The sequence below is a fragment of the Thalassophryne amazonica genome, chromosome 15, assembly GCF_902500255.1.
Source record: "Thalassophryne amazonica chromosome 15, fThaAma1.1, whole genome shotgun sequence".
Taxonomy (NCBI): domain Eukaryota; kingdom Metazoa; phylum Chordata; class Actinopteri; order Batrachoidiformes; family Batrachoididae; genus Thalassophryne; species Thalassophryne amazonica.
Genome location: NC_047117.1, coordinates 71695544 through 71718103, shown reverse-complemented (window position 1 = coordinate 71718103; position 22560 = coordinate 71695544). Strand labels below are relative to the sequence as shown.

The 22560-nt window shown below is 39.2% G+C and overlaps 1 protein-coding gene across 1 annotated transcript in view; it reads left to right on the top strand.

Moving 5' to 3' along the window:
- Positions 1–1023: 1023 nt before the first annotated feature.
- Positions 1024–22560, top strand: part of pax5 (paired box 5) — a 94667-nt gene continuing 73130 nt past the window's right edge. The window contains exons 1-4 of the mRNA XM_034188678.1: positions 1024–1247; positions 10851–11048; positions 12955–13019; positions 17810–17935. Of these exons, the coding sequence (XP_034044569.1) occupies positions 1024–1247; positions 10851–11048; positions 12955–13019; positions 17810–17935 (613 nt within the window). The remainder of the gene's footprint in view (positions 1248–10850; positions 11049–12954; positions 13020–17809; positions 17936–22560) is intronic.

The window sequence follows — 22560 nt, the reverse complement described above, 5'->3', positions numbered from 1 at the left end:
AAACAGTGGAATGTCCACATAAAGTCCTCATGCCGGCCTCTTCTGAATCTTCTCTGTTCTCTCACGACGTCCTGGGTGAATTAAGCCTTAAATTAGGATGTTTTCAGGTCGAAACAGGCCGACGACGGCGCCTGGAAGCGCTGCACAACGTCCCGCTGCGTGGGAAGTCCTTACACCGACAGAAACACCCCATAATCTCTCATCAGCCGTTAAGCTTTTCACTGAAAACCAGCTTAATTTCTCGAATAGTGTCCACTCGGATATTCCTCACAGGTCCAGAAAAAATTTTGATAAAGCAACGCGCGCTGTCTAGAACAGCGTGTGAAACAAAGGAATTCAGCTGAGAGGGCGGGACCACATCTCACTCAAGGCCTGCCCACAGGGAAATGACGTCACCGACACGCGTGAAAAAACTCACGCATGCGCACGAGGGTTCAAGCATGATTGGTGTAATCGCACGTCATTCAAATCCATATAGTTAAAAAAAATATATAAAAGGGTCGGTTTATTATCTAATGGACCTCGTATAACTGGAGATACAAAATGCAGAATTTGCACTGTGCACAATTTCTCCAATCACAGCCACAGAAGCCTGTAACAACTTCTGGGTTGTCTGGGTGTCTTGGCGGCTTTCCTCACTCTTCTTCTTGCACAGTCACTCAGTTTTTGAGAACTGTCTACTCCACGCAGATTTACCATAGAGTTCCATTCTGTTTGTATTTCTTCATGTATTTCTGCCTGTATTAAACTGGAAATCAATGCATTGGATGCATGGTGCAGGGTCACTTTAACACCAGCAACAGATTGGGAGCCTGGAAGCAACCCCCCCCCCCCCCCCAAAAAAAAACAGCCTGTATCTCTAGAGATTCATTCAGTTAGTTAAATAGCAGCAGATCTGATTCTGCCTCAGTTTTTTAATCTTTCTTTTTAACAATGTGATCCAAAATAATACAATATTCTGGATTTGGGGATGTGCCATATTAGTGCCGCTTACTCTTTTAAGTCATTATTTTGTAGTAACGCATGTCTGCCCGTTGTTTAAGACACTTCCTTTACCTTGTGAAAACCGCGTCTCTTGTAGGACATGGTGGCGTGAACCAGCTTGGAGGCGTCTTCGTAAATGGCAGGCCCCTCCCAGACGTAGTTCGGCAACGAATCGTAGAGCTCGCTCATCAAGGCGTGCGGCCCTGTGACATCTCACGCCAGCTACGAGTCAGCCACGGATGTGTCAGCAAGATACTGGGCAGGTAAACAAACAAACAAACAAACAAACAAACAAACAAACAAAGAGCACCCAAACAGCTCCTGGTGGCGCGAATGAAAGTTTATTTTTGACACAGTCTGCAAAATTTTTTATACATTTAGGAATTTTTTTAAATACATGCCTACAGTTAATTCCCACTTAAGGGTCACATGGGAGCTGGAGCCTATCCCAGTGGTCACCGGGCAAGATGTGGGCTACATCCCGGACAGGCCGCCAGTTTATCGCGGGGCCAACACATAGACAAACACATTCACACCTACGGTTGATTTAGAGTCACCGAGTCACCTAACCTGCATGTGTTTACAAGGAAACCCACACAAACACAGGGACAACATGCAAAATTCACACAGAAACGACCAGAAGGGAATCAATCCCACGACCTTCTTGCTGTGTGTCAACAGTATTAACCACTAAGCCACCATGCTGCCCTCATTCTCAACAGTCTCAACATTTAGATGTGTGCTGAAAATCATCACAGAGTGGCATGAAAATGTTTGGGAACAAAATGTTTTTAAAATTCTATCAATTAAAAAAACAGAAAAAAGTACTGAGGCTTTCCTATATCATTTTTTTTAAATGATGCTCTTTAAACTCATAGTGAAGAGAAATCACTACAAAATTATATAAATGATTAAATAAAAAATAAAGTTAAGATAATGGAATGGGGAGCCATTCATAATCAGTTTTACACTCAGTTTTCTTGACACAACCCAAGAGATAGCTCTTGAGTTGTCCAAATATTGAAAATATTCACGTATCTATATACATGGATATTTCCAAATCACTGAAAATGTCAGAGATAATTTATGTCAGACATTTACAAAAAACAAAACAAAAAAAAAACAAAACAGTAACGTCCTGTATGATAAATCTGTCTGGAATAAACAGTTCTAAAGAAAAGGAGTTACTGTGCAAGGAAACTGGTGCAGGAAGACTAAAAAAAAACTAATGCATTGGATGAACTCAATTCAATTCCGAGCAGGATTTCCATCTAATAAATATATGTAGCCCCAACTAAAATAAAGCACATCCATGCAAGATAATTCAATTTAATTGAGTTGGGGCTACATATATTTATTAGATGGAAATCCTGCCCATAATTGAATTGAGTTAATCCAATGAGTCATTTGTTTGTGTGATACACTCAAAAAACTGACTCATTGGATTGGATTCCATCTAATAAATATGTAGCCCCAACTAAATTAAATTACATCATCTTGCGTGAATGTGCTTTATTTGAGTTGGGACTACATATATTTATTAGATGGAAATCCTGCACATAATTGAATAGAGTTCATCCAATGAGCCATTTTTTAGTGAAGCCACCAAGACACCACGACAACTCAGGAGTTATAGGCTTCTGTGGCTGTGACTGGAGAAACCATGCATAGTTCAACAGTTAATGGTGAAGAGGAGCAGAGAAGGATTTTCTCAGAGAAGACAGTTTGGCAAGTCACATTTTCTCAGTTGTTTTGAAAGAAAGTCCTGTTTGGACATCACCATGAAGCTATATAACTGATGATGCAACAGACAAAAGTTACAATGTGCACATTTTCTCCACGGAAGCCCTCAGAATTGTCATTTACTCTCCTCTTTTTCTGATGAGGAACATAAATCACATTCTGCCTTTTTATTCCCTGGTGGCTTTCCTCACGAGTCAACTTCATGCATGGTCACTCAGTTTTTGAGAACTGCTTGGATCAGACAGATTTACCATGTATATCATACTGATTGTTTATCTTAATTATGATCAATGTAAAATAATCCCAAGACATATAAGCAGTGACTTGGGAATGTTCATGTTTCCATCCCCTGGATCCATGTCCCATCCATCCAACAAGGTTCATGAATCAGTTTAGCAATTCTGGAGTAATTCTGCCAACACTAAGACAGGCTGACAAATAATAAATAAAGCTGCACCGCAAGCAAGAAGTGACAGTCGAGATAGTCTGTTCTTCTGTAATCAGTTCCAATCTCCTCTTTCTCAGATGTTTGGATTTTATTATTTATGTTATTCAACAAATAACAAATGAATGTTTTTGAATGGTACATTTCATCTTTCACCTCATGAAATATTTGCTCCATTGAAAGAATGTAAAAACATGAATTATTTGTTATTTGTTGAATGGTACGTTCCATCTTTCACCTCATGAAATATTCGCTCCATTGAAAGAATGTAAAAACATTCATTATTTGTTATTTGTTGACTGGTACGTTCCATCTTTCACCCCATGAAATATTCGCTCCATTGAAAGAATGTAAAAACATGAATTATTTATTTGTTGAATGGTACATTCCATCTTTCACCTCATGAAATATTCGCTCCATTGAAAAAATATAAAAACATTCATTATTTGTTATTTGTTGAATGGTACGTTCCATCTTTCACCTCATGAAATATTTGCTCCATTGAAAAAATATAAAACATTCATTATTTGTTATTTGTTGAATGGTACGTTCCATCTTTCACCTCATGAAATATTCGCTCCATTGAAAAAATGTAAAAACAATTATTTGTTATCTGTTGAATGGTACATTCCATCTTTCACCTCATGAAATATTTGCTCCATTGAAAAAATATAAAAACATTCATTATTTGTTATTTGTTGAATGGTACGTTCCATCTTTCACCTCATGAAATATTCGCTCCATTGAAAAAATGTAAAAACAATTATTTGTTATTTGTTGAATGGTACATTCCATCTTTCACCTCATGAAATATTTGCTCCATTGAAAAAATGTAAAAACATTAATTATTTATTTGTTGAATGGTACATTCCATCTTTCACCTCATGAAATATTTGCTCCATTGAAAAAATGTAAAAACATTCATTATTTGTTATTTGTTGAATGGTACGTTCCATCTTTCACCTCATGAAATATTTGCTCCATTGAAAAAATGTAAAAACATTAATTATTTATTTGTTGAATGGTACATTCCATCTTTCACCTCATGAAATATTTGCTCCATTGAAAAAATGTAAAAACATTCATTATTTGTTATTTGTTGAATGGTACGTTCCATCTTTCACCTCATGAAATATTCACTCCATTGAAAAAATGTAAAAGAAATCATTATTTGTTTTATATAATGGTGAAATTAGATCCTTGTCATTTTATTAATTTATAAACAACAGAAAATGGACTTACATTTTGGCGTTCATCACTGGTGCTTAATAGTCCAACACAAACTTTAAATAGGAGTCCAGAATTGTTCTCAGTAGTCCGTAATGCCGTCCACTGACTTTGTGTACAGACTGCCATCTGCTTTCCTCACTCCAGTGAAAAATCGCATCAGAAGTTTGTCCAGCTTTTCATCCTGACTTCATCCTCTTCATCCAAACAGCTCTTCATGCCTCCAGACAGCTTACGGCCTAGTGGATGTTTTTTTTTTTTTTTTTGAATTAGCAGTGTCAGTTAGCTCCTTTAAATCGTCGTCTGCCAGCAAAACAAACTCCACCATGTTAAGCTAAACGCCGGCTCCAGTAGTGTGAGCATGTGTGGTGGTCGGGGCGTGCAATAGCGCATTTCATATAGCACTAAAGTTGCACGCTAAAAAGCACCATTGCACGGTCAATGAAACACAACGGCAAATGGTATGAATAACTCATGTCATGTGACAAACAAGCCACCAATCAAATGACAAGGATCCACTTAGCCATTATATAAAACAAGATTACTTAGGGAATATGATCAACAGGGTGAAAACTGGAGACAGAAGTGTCAAGTTATCTGTAGAGGTTGTGGTGGGGGTGTTTGAATTCTTGGTGGGCGGCAGCCCCCTCAAGCTCCACCCTAGTGCCGCCGATGGTTGTTTTGGAGTCCTGGGGTTAAACGGAAGGTCACAATGACTCATTTGTAGTACCAATAATTCCCTTCAATTCCATCACAGTGCATTCCTGCCATTAACTTTCCTTTTCTCTCACTCCATATGATTCTTCATACACTTTTTCACCCTTTTCTCTCAGCTCTCGGTGTCCTGTAATTCTCAGCTGACCCCTCTCAGTATTTCTGTCTCTCCTTGCCCTCTCTCTCTCTTTCTGGTTCTCCTTCTCCTCTCTCAAAGCTAAATTCAAAAGTAAATCCCTGCTCGTTCCGTCCCCCGGAGTAGAAAGGGGGACAAAAGGGAAAAAAGATTTATCACTTTTTGGAATTAGCATCAAAATGAAAGTGGCACTATAGTTCTAACAGAGGGAGATGGAGAATAGGTGGAAGACAAGAGGAAGGAGCGCAATCAAAAGGGAAAAAGGAATGCTGCACAAAAAGCAGAATAAGAAAAAAAGAACGACAGAAAAGGAGACCATTTGAGGGGACGGAGGGGAAAGATTAGCTTCAGCCACCCTCAGCTATATCAAAAAAATGTGTCGCTCATTGTTCTCCCTTTGCCTCTCTCCCCCCCACTCTCTCTCTCGCTCTCTCTCTCTCTCTCCCCCCTGTCCTGGCCGTTCAACTCACTGAAGCGTTACAGTGAGGAGGAGAAGGTGGAGGAGGAGGAGGAGGAGGAGAGGAGATTGAGGGATGGAAGGAGGGAGGGTTGTTTTATCCTCTCCTCCCTGTCTCTCCGGTGCCAGCAGAACAAAAACACAAACTCCACCAGCCCGCGTGTGTGTGAGAGCATCCAACAGGCGCGTGCATGTATCGGCTCATCACTCGGATATCAATAACCGCGCTCGTTTATTCACCGATGATTCACCCGTGAATAATTTAAATGGTTTTCCCATTTGGAAATAGATTGTTTTTCCTTTAGCCATGTTTATGCTCTGGCTGTGAATGGCAAACACACACACTCACAAGTACATGCACACACACACTCGTACTCGTACGTGCACGCACAACAGGCATGCAAAAAGTAAGACAAGGAAACGCACATTTACTGGAACACACATCGTCATGGAAGAAATTACTCCATCGTAAGGAGGTATAGAGAGGAGGAGAGACACAGAGAGAGAGAGAGAGAGAGAGAGAGAGCAGCAGGTTTAAGACTGACTGAGAGGGTGCACGCGGACGCAGCAGCATCTCCCCCTTTCTGCAAGCTGTTTAGCACATTTGCTATCTGCAGCTCCTGCGCTTGTGGCCCTTCTGCATGCAAATACATTCATGAAATAGCCATGGTGGACATGAAAGGCCTAAATATGTGAGAGCGCATGTACATGTTTGTGTGCATGTTGTCATTTGGGCACATTTCTTCCCTCGGTAGTGTGCCAGAATGAGTGCAGTCATTCACATTTTGAACAAAACAACAAATATGTTAAAAAGCTGATGTATATTATAACGACTGAATGCAGAAAGCAAGGAGGCATGAATAAGTTTTGACGAGAGAGGAAAGGTCACGCCTGCACCGGTGTCGCAGACCAAACGGTTCCAACCCCCCTAAAAATTGCTCCACCCTGCCTTCACTGCGCATGCATCATTTGGGACCACAGCAGCTCGTCTGAGACTTAGTCTGTACACCCAAAGCGATCAAAAGGAATAATGTGAGATGACAAAGTAAATCCTCTTAAATCATTCTAAAGTCAGTTTTAAGCAGAAACAAGGCTGTTTTAAGCTGAAACGAGGCAGAATCGCTACTGACAATGCTGAATTTATGTGGAAATGATTGTTGTACAAAAGCTCCAGATATCTGTTGTCGCTGAGACAGGTGATGACTGGAGTGCAGTTTTAAGGAGAAACGAGGTGATAATCGGTGACCCGCAGCTAATGACGCATGTGCAGTGAAGGCAGGGTGAACTGATTTTTAGGGGGACCGATTTTTAGGCTGAGCTGTTCAGTTGGTGACACCTGAAGCAGCATCACTCACCCAGCAGCACACAGTGTCAAATCAAGTTCGACAGAGTCGGTTTTTAACACTTTTTCAATGTTAATGAAGCTCTAGACTTGCAAAGACATCCAGAGGTGCACATTCACCATTCTACAGAGTTCATGTTCTTAAGTGCATAATTTTCAGTTTTATTGCCTGTGTTTTAACACTGCTTGGTGTTAACTTCATAATTGTTTTGGCATATGGGAATAACACAAATAAGGTGTCCGATTAGGTTTTAGTCTACAGTCTGTCAGACTGGGATGGAACAACGAGTGCTGTGCTGGTACCACTGCTAGAAGTCTGTTACTTTTCACTCAAGTTCTGGGTAGAGTTAAAATGACAGCTTTAGAGAGTTAAATAATACCTATAGAGAATTGAATCAACAGTGACGATCAACTCTGAGAACCAATTCCATCATTTTGTATGCCTCAGACGAAAAAGTGTTGAAATCCCCACTGTATGAGTTAAAATAAACTCTGACCAGTTTAATTTGGAGATTAACACTCCAATTTTATTGATCTTCTCCCATTTCATCCACAAAATGTTTCCATTTTCATATTCTAAAAAAACAACCATACAATTTTCTCTCTCTCTCTCTCTAAAAATAAATAAATAAATAAATCAAATTTGAACTCCCATAACACAAAAATTCCCATTTCATCCAGTCAAAATTCCCATTTCCTCTAATTTCTTTTGACTATTTCACCCCACAACTTTCCCTCAACTTCATTTTCTAAAATAACTACAATTTCCTGTCCAAAATTTCCATTTCATCCAGTCACAAATCACCATTTTGTCACATTTTCAACCCCCCTCCACATTTTGCCCACAAATTTTCCCCATTTCATTTTCTTAAAAAAACTGTCCAAAAGTCCCATTTCATCCTGTCAAAAATTACCATTTCCTATTTCCTCTAAAGTGTTTTTTTTTTGGCCATTTCAAAATCTGTCCCCATTTCATAAAAAAAAAAACTACCACTTCCTGTGCAAAAATTCCAATTTCATCCTCTCGAAAACTACCATTTCCACTACAAATAAAAATCCCATTTCATCCTCTCAACCTATCATTTCCTCCACAAACCACAAATGTTTCCCATTATATACTCACAAAATTGACCATTTCCATTACTAAATATTCCCATGTCATCCTCTCACAAATTACCATTAACTCTTAAAACAAAAGTCCCATTTCATCCTCACAAATATGACCATTTCCTCTACAAAACTTTCCCATTTCTCCCTCTCAAAAATGACCATGTCCTCTAAAAAGAAAATCTCATTTAATAAACAACATTTTCACTACAATTTTTCCCCATGTTTCATCTTCTAAAATCCTCCTACCATTTCCTGTACAAAAATTCCCATTTCACTCTCTCAAAAACAAAACCATTTCCCACCATATTTTCACCATATTTCCTCAACAAAAAAAATTTGTATTTCATGCTTTCATAAGCTACCATTTGCTCTACATTTTTAAATGTACTATTTATCCTTTTCATCTATTCCTAAATAATCTAATTCTAAATGTAGATAAATTGCAAGTAGACTAACTATGATGTTGACTAAATGGCTGTTCTTCTAAAAAAAACCCCATCTTTCTACAGGCCACCTGCCGAGTTAACCACAGAGGACAACCTCTCTGAATACAACCCCTGGCAATAATTATGGAATCACCGGCCTCGGAGGATGTTCATTCAGTTGTTTAATTTTGTAGAAAAAAAGCAGATCACAGACATGACACAAAACTAAAGTCATTTCAAATGGCAACTTTCTGGCTTTAAGAAACACTATAAGAAATCAGGAAAAATAATTGTGGCAGTCAGTAACGGTTACTTTTTTAGACAAGCAGAGGGAAAAAAAAATGGACTCACTCAATTCTGAGGAATAAATTATGGAATCACCCTGTAAATTTTCATCCCCAAAACTAACACCTGCATCAAATCAGATCTGCTCATTAGTCTGCATCTAAAAAGAAGTGATCACACCTTGGAGAGCTGTTGCACCAAGTGGACTGACATGAATCATGGCTCCAACACGAGAGATGTCAATTGAAACAAAGGAGAGGATTATCAAACTCTTAAAAGAGGGTAAATCATCACGCAATGTTGCAAAAGATGTTGGTTGTTCACAGTCAGCTGTGTCTAAACTCTGGACCAAATACAAACAACATGGGAAGGTTGTTAAAGGCAAACATACTGGTAGACCAAGGAAGACATCAAAGCGTCAAGACAGAAAACTTAAAGCAATATGTCTCAAAAATCGAAAATGCACAACAAAACAAATGAGGAACAAATGGGAGGAAACTGGAGTCAACGTGTGTGACCGAACTGTAAGAAACCACCTAAAGGAAATGGGATTTACATACAGAAAAGCTAAACGAAAGCCATCATTAACACCTAAACAGAAAAAACAAGGTTACAATGGGCTAAGGAAAAGCAATCGTGGACTGTGGATGACTGGATGAAAGTCATATTCAGCGATGAATCTCGAATCTGCATTGGGCAAGGTGATGATGCTGGAACTTTTGTTTGGTGCCGTTCCAATGAGATTTATAAAGATGACTGCCTGAAGAGAACATGTAAATTTCCACAGTCATTGATGATATGGGGCTGCATGTCAGGTAAAGGCACTGGGGAGATGGCTGTCATTACATCATCAATAAATACACAAGTTTATTTTGATATTTTGGACACTTATCCCATCAATTGAAAGGATGTTTGGGGATGATGAAATCATTTTTCAAGATGATAATGGATCTTGCCATAGAGCAAAAACTGTGAAAACATTCCTTGCAAAAAGACACATAGGGTCAATGTCATGGCCTGCAAATAGTCCGGATCTTAATCCAATTGAAAATCTTTGGTGGAAGTTGAAGAAAATGGTCCATGACAAGGCTCCAACCTGCAAAGCTGATCTGGCAACAGCAATCAGAGAAAGTTGGAGCCAGATTGATGAAGATTACTGTTTGTCACTCATTAAGTCCATGCCTCAGAGACTGCAAGCTGTTATAAAAGCCAGAGGTGGTGCAACAAAATACTAGTGATGTGTTGGAGCGTTCTTTTGTTTTTCATGATTCCATAATTTTTTCCTCAGAATTGAGTGATTCCATATTTTTTTTCCCTCTGCTTGGTCTAAAAAAGTAACTGTTACTGACTGCCACAATTTTTTTTCCTGATTTCTTCTAGCGTTTCTTAAAGCCAGAAAGTTGCCATTTGAAATGACTTTAGTTTTGTGTCATGTCTGTGATCTGCTTTTTTTCTACAAAATTAAACTGAATGAACATCCTCCGAGGCCGGTGATTCCATAATTATTGCCAGGGGTTGTAGAAGTTTAGTTTTCTTTAACAATCCTAGTCAAATAAAACATTGTAAGCAATCAAGCCTCAGTGTTCTACTCATCATCTTAGATTACTGCTTCATGTGCAAGAAAAATGGTGTCGTAGTCTGGGAATTAAATATTACAGTTCTTAATGAGAACCACAGAGAATACCACCAGCGCGACTGTGAGAGCAGCAGCTGCACATTGCCAACCTGTGAATGCAACATTAGTGTTAAATCAACACTAATGTTGCTGGTTAACTCAAATAGGGTTGATTTTACACTATTTTAAATGAGACCCAATACACTTGGACACAGAATAGACTTTACACTGCAAACTTTACTGTGCTCTGACATTTCTGGTTGTGAGAGCAGCAGCTGCACACTGCCAAAGCATAATGTGACAGCCGTTTAATAATAAACAGATTCAGTCGTCCTTATGACCAAATTCTTTAATGTTGTGTTGACAGGTACTATGAAACGGGCAGTATCCGCCCCGGGGTAATCGGGGGATCCAAACCAAAGGTTGCTACACCCAAAGTGGTCGACAAGATTGCCGATTACAAACGCCAAAACCCCACCATGTTTGCCTGGGAGATCAGGGACCGGCTCCTGGCTGAGAGAGTGTGTGACAACGACAGCGTCCCAAGTGTCAGCTCCATCAACAGGTACTACAGAAGACGAAATGAGTAATGTTTGAGTGCCAGTGGTGGGCACAGTCCAGCTGGTCAGCTAACAGCTAATTAACAAAGGTAGCATTTTCATCAGTGGATTATCTTTTCAGCTAACTTTGAAAACAATTAGCGGACCAAATATCTTCTACTAAATTTAGTTCCGCTAATTTTAAGGCAGCCACCTTAAAAAAACAGATTAATGGTCAAAACAGTTTGTAAACCTTAAAATCATATGTTTGTTCCTACTGGGGTTTATATGCTAATCCAATTCTCAAGGTCGGCGCTAGGTCACTTCGGCAAAGTGACCAATCAAAAGGCTAGAATTCATATTTCTGTGATTGGGCCCTCGGTGAAAACACACTCGGGCTGTATACTGTTTTATTGGAATGAGCCATTTTTTATTGTCTCTAACTTGCGTCTAACGGCCATCTGACAGCTATGATTGCCTGGAATGATGAGATTTATACACCAAGCTGACCTAAAATGAACCATTGTACATTAAATTGACTTTATTGACGAGTCTGACCCGTTTGAAAAGTGACCAAATTAATATATTTGTACTTGAGTTCTGCGATGTTTCCACCGAGAAACTCCACCCCTCGAGGTAATCTGCCTGGATACCGATCCTTGAGAATAAGCAAAACTGACACATCGTGTAAAGGCAACAATCATCCCTTGAGGACATGGCAACCCAGTGTCACAGCAAGTCGTGATTCAGCAGCAAAAAATATACATTAATCTATTGGTTCGTGATATTGTGACATAAAGCGCCTCATTTTCATCAAGGCAGCTCAAATGAATTCTAATTCAATCCGTGATGGCTGCACGAAATTAAAAGTGAAGCAGGGGGGTTGAGGTGGTTATGGGTAGGGTGGGGGAAAGGAGTAGGGTTAGTAGTACTGAGTTAAAAAAAAAAACCCCGTCACGAAAATTTGACTAATTTCGTCACAGGAGGACAAAAAAAAAATGTGAGACTGGGCTGGACATGGAGCAGCAGGAGGTCAGGCCACAATAAATGCATTAATTAGATTATGAAAAATTATTTACCATGTGCATTTTTACTTCTTAACATTTCTTATTAATTTAGTACTTTCTGTACTGTGAAAAAAACTCTGCTGAATGTAAACTAATATTTAATTTCATTTGTTCATCATATGATCTTAGCATGCTAAACTTTGAATATTAAAGATATTAAAATTTCAGCTCTTTAAGTCTGTTTTTAAGACATTTAGAGACTCCCCCCCCCCCCCCCCCCCCAAAAAACAAAACAAAACAAAAACAAAGCTAAGATAAATTCAGATTAGCCGTAAGGCTAGGTTAGGTGTAAGCAGTTAGCGGTTAAATGCTTTAGTCACTAAAGTTTAGTGATTTAAATTCTTAGTTAGCAGATTAGCAGTTATCAAAGAGCACCAAGTATCAACTTTTAGCATCAGATATGGCGCGCAGTTCAATCACGGCGTGGTATAATGCTACATCCATACGCAAAATGAGAGGCCCCGAGCTCCATATGCATGAAGCGGCTGCAACTCAGCAGCTCAACATAGAAGCAGCTGAGCATAGAAGGAGGGATGGTGAAATAAGACAGTTACAGAGAAAGAGTGTGCAAAAGGTGTGGGAGAGTAAGGAAAGGAATAACACAAAAGGAAAGGAAGGAAAAGAAAGGATTGCATGAGCAGCCAAGCAGGAAGTGTGAGGCCCCTTTGCCGGGTCAACCTTCCTCAGCCACTACACACACACACACACACACCACAACACACACCACACACACACACACACACACACACACACACACACACACACACACACACACACACACACACACACACACACACACACACACACACACACACACACACATATGACCGCTTCACACATTAATATCTCCTTTCTCCCTCTGCAGGATCATTCGGACTAAGGTTCAGCAGCAGCCGGGCCAAACAAGCTCAGTGTCGGCTCACAACTTAGGTAAGTCTTCACTGCAAAGCCCATATCCAACTGTCAAAGTCGTTTTGCAACAGCAGCACGGTTTCTCTGAATAGTATTATATTCTACATCTTAACTTAAAGAGAAAACCTGGATGGACACATCAAGATCCAAAAATACACCATGTGTGGGATGAAGGTTCCACCTTCTACTTATTAAAGAGGTCATGTGATGCACCGAGCTCAGCTTGATGCTGCTGAAGTCACTACCTGCTTCGCCATGCTTTAACCAGTAGACTTTCCTATAGATTTTTATTTTAATTCAGCACACTCAACACTCCACACCTGCACACCCCGATATTCAATAAATAGTCACATAAAACTTCCATTTACTTGCATTGCTGTTGCATTTAGACAGTAAATAAATAAATAAAAAGGCAACATATTGTCTGAATGTGCTTGAAGTGACTGCACACGGCCATCTTGCACTGATCTGCACATGCGTGCCAGGACGTTAGCCCATGCACGCAACTGTGGAATTTCCAAAACCGACACATGTGCGTTAGAATCAATTAGAGTCAATTAGAATCATCTGTGGTTTCCATCACTCGAGTTTTGGGTTGTACGTAGTTAGCATAACCAACATTTGTGCCATCTGTTAGCATATCCATTGTTATCGTCACCAAAAGTTTGTGTCATCTGTGGTTAGCGTACTCTGTGATTAGCATAATTTGAGATTTGTGTTACCCACAATTAGAATTATCTAGTTAGCATCACCAAACATTTGTGCCATCTGTTAGCATTATCCATTATCATCACCCAGTTTGTGTCTTCTGTGGTTAGCGTAATATATGATTAGCTTAACTTGAGATTTGTGTTACCCAAAATTAGTTATCCACAGTTAGCATCGCCACACATTTGTGCCATCTGTTAGCATTATCCATTGTTATCATCACCCAAAGTTTGTGTCATCTGTGGTTAATGTAATCTGTGATTAGCATAATTTGAGATTTGTGTTACCCACAATTAGAATTATCCACAGTTAGCATCACCAAACATTTGTGCTATCTGTTAGCATTATCCATTATCATCACCCAGTTTGTGTCTTCTGTGGTTAGCATAATATATGATTAGCATAACTTGAGATTTGTGTTATCCACAATTACAATTATCTGCAGTTAGCATCAACCAACTTTTGTGTCACCTGTTAGCATTATCCATTGTTACCATCACCCAATTTGTGCCATCTGTGGTTAGCGTACTCTGTGATTAGCATAATTTGAGATTTGTGTTAGCTACAATTAGAATTATCCAGTTAGCATCACCAAACATTTGTGCCATCTGTTAGCATTATCCATTATCATCACCCAGTTTGTGTCTTCTGTGGTTAGCGTAATATATGATTAGCTTAACTTGAGATTTGTGTTACCCAAAATTAGTTATCCACAGTTAGCATCGCCACACATTTGTGCCATCTGTTAGCATTATCCATTGTTATCATCACCCAAAGTTTGTCATCTGTGGTTAGTGTAATCTGTGATTAGCATAATTTGAGATTTGTGTTACCCACAATTAGAATTATCCACAGTTAGCATCACCAAACATTTGTGCCATCTGTTAGCATTATCCATTATCATCACCCAGTTTGTGTCTTCTGTGGTTAGCATAATATATGATTAGCATAACTTGAGATTTGTGTTACCCACAATTAGAGTTCTCCACAGTTAGCATCACCAAACATTTGTGCCAACTGTTAGCGTTATCCATTGTTATCATCACCCAAACATTGTGTCATCTGTGGTTAGTGGAATCTGTGATTAGCATAATTTGAGATTTGTGTTACCCACAAGTTGAGTTATCCACAGTTAGCATCGCCACACATTTGTGCCATCTGTTAGCATTATCCATTGTTATCATCACCCAAAGTTTGTGTCATCTGTGGTTAGTGTAATCTGTGATTAGCATAATTTGAGATTTGTGTTACCCACAATTAGAATTATCCACAGTTAGCATCACCAAATATTTGTGTCATCTGTGGTTTGTGCCACTCATGGCGAGCATCACTCGCAGTCTGTGTTGCTCCTGGTTGGGATTCCAAGAAGCGGGTAAACCTCAAAATCTGGATTTAACAAAGATTTTAGCTCTTATTATGGAGTGATTTTGTATTTTCAAGAAAGAATGAGTCAGTAATTACATTTTGACAAAAAAGGGGCCCATTGTCAATGGGCCACAGTAGAAGGAGACTCAGTTGTTGATTTATGACCCTGTTAGAGACTGAATCAGTATATCTGTGGCTGCAACATTATTTCCTTTTATTTGATAAATATCTCGGGATAGTAATAAATATGACGCTTGCTTGAAGTGGATTATGTTTGGGTGTCTCTCATATCTTCATAATCTCAAATTGTCTACTAATCTAAATTAATTTCACACACACTGCTCTCTGACTGCTACCTTTTTTTTAAACAAGCACACACACACACACACACACACACACACACACACACACACACACACACACACACACACACACACACACACACACACACACACACACACACACACACACACACACACACAGATTACACAGATAAATGGGACCCACTCCCAGGCGGAAAATTGAACATTTGGATTTGCAGAATAAAAGCGTTACGTTCTGATAGAAAAAGAGTGAAAAGAAAAAGAAAGGAAAATCAGATAATTGAAGTGCTAAATCAAGTGATGGGAAAAAGGAGGGATATGCATTCATTATACTCTCCTCATCGTTAAAGGAGGAGTAACGGCTGGAGGAGACCTTGATCCTCTGCTTTGTCATTTTCTCTCTCTTGTCTTTCTGTGTTTGGGAGTCTGCTGGGAGAGAGGATTAGGATGTCTGTCTCCACACCTTTCTGTCCCTCTTGGGATACTGTACTGTCACTCAGCCCCGCCTTTGCTTACGGCGGCACAGATAAGGGACTGAGAAGTGACTGACTGTATGTGTGCATGTGTTGCAGAGTGAGCGTTTGTGTCACCGCTTCCTCAACAAGCGAGGAATTTGTCTCCTCCAGGGGGCAGATTAGTGGACGCCATGCCGTATCTCAGCAACCGCTGGTCATGCAGTCCTAACTTTGATAGCAAATTATTGTGAAGAAACAGATTTTTATAGGCTATAATAGAAAACTTAAAAAAAAGGGGGGGGGGGGGGGCTGACTTTGCTGTTGGCAACAAATGGCAAAATTTACCATTCAGATGTCAGTGACGGTCACAGAAGTGATTTGGGCGAAACTACTCAGATTCCGTGTTTCTATTTAATTAAACATTCTTCCTGAAAATGAACAGCAAACTGTTTGAACCATGGACCCAGATGAAATCATATCTTGATGTATCGTCGTTAAAAGGTTTTGGCACTGAATTACCAGTTTTGTGGGATAATTTTGTTTAAATTACATGGAAATTGTCACTTTTACCCCCACTGAAATGACCCCTCTCTGTATTTTAGTAGGTAACTGAAATTGTTTCATTGAGGATACTCATCTTTAAACATATAAAACACAAGAGAGATGGCTGTCAGTTTGGTGGAAAGTTAGACCCTGGGTCAGTAAAGAAATGATTAAAATTCATTATTGATCTGGGTCAATTTACACATTGTATTAACTTTGATCTTTGATCCTCACTTTTGTGATCCATGACAATTTATCCTGATACTTCCTTTGCCCACACCGAAATGACCCCTCTTTTTATTTTAGGAATGGGTCACCAACATTGTTCCATTAAAGAGATAAACATGGTAGAAGAGAGTCAGTTATCTTTTAAGCTCGAGATTTAAAACAGAAGAGAAATGGATTTGTTTATGTTTTTTAATGAAATTTGGTGAAATGTGAAGCTGATTAAAATTTATTGTGCATCCAGCTCAAGAGGCAGATCTTGCCTTTGATCTTTCATCTCCAAACTTTGATCTTTGATCATGACACCACTGATCTCGATCAAATGACAGATCTTGCATTTGATCCACGGTCATGTATCCTGATGCTGCCTTTGATCCTTAATCTTGATTTCATAAAGCCTGTAATCAGTTCAATGAAAATGATCAACGGTCAGAATCCTCCCCTTGAGCATGATTCTCGAGCCCAATTACAGGATCAAAGCAAGACATGAAGAACAGCTACCATAATTTAAGGCGAGGATTAAAGACAAGAATGAAAGTTGAGTGACTAGGATCAACAATCACGACCATACTTCTGTAACCAGGGTTAAATTTCAGTGACCAGGATCAAAGGTCAGAATCCATCCCTTGAGCATATTTCTCTTGATCCCACTTATAGGAACAAAGCAAGACACACAGAAGAACAAAAACAACATAACCTCCGTGGCAAGATGCTAACATCAAAGATCTGCAATCAGGATCATCAATGAGTGATAAAAATCAGCAATCACAATCTAAGTTCAGAATCAAAGATAAGTTATCAGGAGGCAATCAGGACCAAACCTTTGTAACCAAGATAAACTTCATCAATCAGGTCCAAAGGTCATCAGTCAAACATAAGTAATCAGAAATAAATATGATCACAGGTTAGTAATTGGGGAAAAAAAGGAGGGTGATCAGGGTCAAATGTCAGCAGCATCTGATGTTAGATAAGAGAGAAACAACTCTCACAGAGAAAGAGATAAAAGAAAAATGCCAACAGAGATGTAAAGAGAGGACTGTGGGATGCTTGGCAGAGCTTTGTGTTTTAATCTTATTTGACATATTTTGATGTGACAAAAAGCATCAACACACATGTAGATTTAAGGCATCAAAGACAAAATACAACTATGTAATCTCTTATTGTCTGCTGTTCTGTGATTTATCTGCAGCGACGTCTGTGGCTGCTACACCCGTCTCAGTAGTTACAAGCGACTCGGCTGGCTCCTCCTACTCCATCAGCGGCATCCTGGGAATCAGCTCAGCTGCTGATGTGGGCAAGAGAAAGAGGGATGAAGGTGAGGAGAGAAAGTTTTCTGTTCACTTGTGCAAACTGACACATTACATGCGGAAGGACAGCTGCAGGACATTTTTGCATTGGAAACCCTGGATAGAACGAAGTCAACAAATGAGCATCAGTGATGTATGTGTGTGTGTGTGTTTCATATGGGAGTTTACAAACCAAACATCCTCATTCAGAAACCTGGTTTGTTTACTGGAAGCGCCCCACTGGAGAGCTACCTGAGAACTTTATGCATGCACTATTGATCATATACGCTGTCATACAGGATCAATGTTACATGCGTGTTAATGGAGGTGTGAGCTGGTGGATGTGTGCACACCAGAGTGTGTGTATGTGTGTGTGTGTGGTGTGGCAGTGTTAGTGGCATTAAAAAGCCATCACGCAGACAGACTCCTACGGTAAATGAGACAGGACCAGATGTCGAAACAAGGGGAGGGTGACAGGACGCCACCAGGGGCTCTCTCCCCTGTTCTCTCTCTCCCCCCGTCCCCCAATTCCTCCCCAAACATGCACACTCTTGAGGTCTTCAACCCGCAGCATATGCATTCCAAAACATTTCAGCAGGATCTTGTGTGCATCAGAAGACTGTGTTGCACTTGGATGTGGAACACCTCAGTTTTACCTGCACAAATTCAGAATGTGGTAACAAAGCACCAGACAGGGTAAGTGTTCTCTATGGTGCATGAGGTGCTACATGGCAAACATCCCACAAAAAAAATATTTGGCCTGGTATATACAGTAGTTCAGAATAATAGTAGTGCTATGTGACTAAAAAGACTAATCCAGGTTTTGAGTATATTTCTTATTGTTACATGGGAAACAAGGTACCAGTAGATTCAGTAGATTCTCACAAATCCAACAAGACCAAGCATTCACGATATGCACACTCTTAAGACTATGAAATTGGGCTAAAAAAAAAAGTAGAAAAGGGGGTGTTCACAATAATAGTAGCATCTGCTGTTGATGCTACAAACTCAAAACTATTATGTTCAAACTGCTTTTTTAGCAATCCTGTGAATCACTAAACTAGTATTTAGTTGTATAACCACAGTTTTTCATGATTTCTTCACATCTGCGAGGCATTAATTTTGTTGGTTTGGAACCAAGATTTTTCTGGTTTACTAGTGTGCTTGGGGTCATTGTCTTGTTGAAACACCCATTTCAAGGGCATGTCCTCTTCAGCATAAGGCAACATGACCTCTTCAAGTATTTGACATATCCAACTGATCCATGATACCTGGTATGCGATATATAGGCCCAACACCATAGTAGGAGAAACATGCCCATATCATGATGCTTGCACCACCATGCTTCACTGTCTTCACTGTGAACTGTGGCTTGAATTCAGAGTTTGCAGGTCGTCTCACAAACTGTCTGCGGCCCTTGGACCCAAAAAGAACAATTTTACTCTCATCAGTCCACAAAATATTCCTCCATTTCTCTTTAGGCCAGTTGATGTGTTCTTTGGCAAATTGTAACCTCTTCTGCACATGTCTTTTATTTAACAGAGGGACTTTCTGCGGGGTTCTTGTAAATAAATTAGCTTCACACAGGCGTCTTCTAACTGTCACAGCACTTACAGGTAACTCCAGACTGTCTCTGATCATCCTGGAGCTGATCAATGGGTGAGCCTTTGCCATTCTGGTTATTATTCTATCCATTTTAACGGTTGTTTTCCATTTTCTTCCACGTGTCTCTGCTTTTTTATCCATTTTAAAGCATTGGAGATCATTGTAGATGAACAGCCTATAATTTTTTGCACCTGTGTATGTTTTCCCCTCTCCAATCAACTTTGTAATCAAACTACGCTGTTCTTCTGAACAATGTCTTGAACGTCCCATTTTCCTCAGGCTTTCAAAGAGAAAAGCATGTTCAACAGGTGCTGGCTTCATCCTTAAATAGGGGACACCTGATTCACACCTGTTTGTTCCACAAAATTGACGAACTCACTGACTGAATGCCACACTACTATTATTATGAACACCCCCTTTTCTACTTTTTTTTTTTACTAATAGCCCAATTTCATAGCCTTAAGAGTGTGCATATCATGAATGCTTGGTCTTGTTGGATTTGTGAGAATCTACTGAATCTACTGGTACCTTGTTTCCCATGTAACAATAAGAAATATACTCAAAACCTGGATTAATCTTTTTAGTCACATAGCACTATGTGAAGGCTACACCTACATCTACATTATCAATCTCTCTCTCTCTCTCTCTCTCTCATTTGGATCAAAGGTCAAACCAGAACTATCTGGGGCCTCTTGCATAGACTTCCTACTTCCTATGCAAGACTTGCATAGAATTCCTACTAAAAAGCTGATTATGGTCAAAGCTGGAACGTTGTGTACGGCCAAAAAAATTCAGCTGTATCAAACTGCTTAATCACAATTTCATGGACATTTTCTTTGTCCATTGTGAAATTAAGTGCACATACATGAGCACAATGCTCCACCCCCATCTCCTCCCTCAATTACACCAATTTTAACATGCAAATTAGTATAAATAAGCCTGTGTATCGCATTCCTTAAAAACAGCCAAAAGTTAAAAAAGAAATGAAACTTCACTGACTGTAAAGGCAAGGTTTTGCTCTCAGAGGTAGAGGCCAAACATTTTAATCGGGACTCTGTCCACCGTGATCAGTAGAAAAACTAAAAAAAATTGGAGTGGGGCTGTTCATGCAGTGGGGTCAGAAAATTGCACCCTTGATAATTAAAAGAAAAATGGTCGGATGTCAAGGTTGGCGTAAAAAAGGAAGTTTCTGCTCATTGAAAAAGTTTGGGTCAAACCGAGGTGGAGGAGCTCTCACCATCCGAACAGTGAGTGGCAGCTGTTGTGGGGGACACTGTCCTCTTCAGTGAGGTCCCACCAGGTGTGGGGGATTCTGTCGTAACTGAGGATCACAGCCTGCCGACTTCTTTACCCAAGAGCCTGAAGAACACAGGAAAGTGTGTGTTGATTTTCACTTAAGTGTTCCTGTTAAAAGAATAAACTTCACAGACAGGCAGCATGAGGGGTGTGTCCCAGATGCATGTGATGCATCACATGTACCCTAACCCTCTAGAGAACAGCCTCGTGCCTATTTTTCACTTAAATAGAGAGAAAAATAACAGAAATGTTAAAATCAATACTGGCAACCTTAAATAATTAACACCTTTTACTGAACTTAAAGTATTACGATGGAGTTTTAGGTTCACATTGAATTTCTTTTTTTTGTTTTTGGACTTCGAGAATAAAGTCGTAATATTATGAGAAAAAAGTCATAATATTACAAGAATAAAGTAGTAAATTTACGAGAAAATAGGTCGTAATATTACGAGAATAAAGTCGTAATTTTATGAGAAAAAAGTCGTAATATTACAAGAAAAAAGTTTAAATATTATATTATGACTTTATTCTCATAAAATTACGACTTTATTCTCGTAATATTACGACTTTATTCTCGTAAATTACAACTTTATTCTCAGAGTCTAAAAAAATTCTACGTGGCCCTAAAAGGCCGTCGTAAAGTATAAATACAAAAAAACCAACAACAACAACAAAAAACAAAAACATTTCAGTGATTAAAAGTCACATGACTGCTGTCTGGTTACAAAAAAGTCACTTTCTGCCTTTTCCAAACAGTCCTCAACTAAACCCACACAGATCTCTGTGATTTACAAGATGTGGATTATAAAAATCTAAAAGAGCATAGTTGATGGTGAGTCTACATGTTTTTATATACCTGTTTTTATTGTTAAGTTAATATATATTATTAAATGTTCAACATGAGGTGTGCTTTCAGAGAGGTGTGATGCAACAGAAATGCAGATGAAACACGGCCTGGTGTAAATGCACATCTGCCACTGTTGTGTCTGATGCATGTGTCTGACGTGATGCAGTTTACAGTGTGTTCCAGGTGCAGGAATGCAACATAAGACAGCACCTTGAGACTGCAGAGAACGTGTCAGCATATAAGGCTAAATCTGTTCCACAAGATAAGGTGGTGCACAAACATTTAGTATTTTAGATGATAGCTACAAAACCTTGAAATCTGTCAAGGAGCCTGTGAATGGAGGGTAACACCAGAGTAATATGACCTAATTTTGTAGTTGTAATCAGAATTCTATGTGAAGCCAGAAAATAAAACATGACATTAATCCATTCTGGAAACTACATAAGAATGAATCAGTGTCTCTGCATCAGCCATAGACAGGACTGATCTAATTACTGTAATTTTAAGCAAAGGGAAAAGGGCATTTATAGACACCTCTCGAACAAGCAGTTTGAAAGAAAAGAGGGATAAATTAACAAATCAAGTTGTCAACGGATCAAGAGAACAAGTAGTATATTTAGTTCTCTGGACTATCTTTGTCAAATTCTTTCAAGAATTACTGTCAAATTTAAACAGTCTATGTTTTGAATCGCAGTTACTGTTTGTTGCTCATATGAGACTTCTTATTATAGTGAAGGAAAGCTGGGATAGTTTATTCCTAATATTCTCTATCCTATTCTTCAAGAAATAATAAAGAAAAAAATCCCAAAACTTACCGACTGTTGATCCCGAGTACGTTTTGCCACAGTACTGGAGAAGAATCTAGGATTATGCTTATTACAATGAATTAAATTAAAATATATCCTG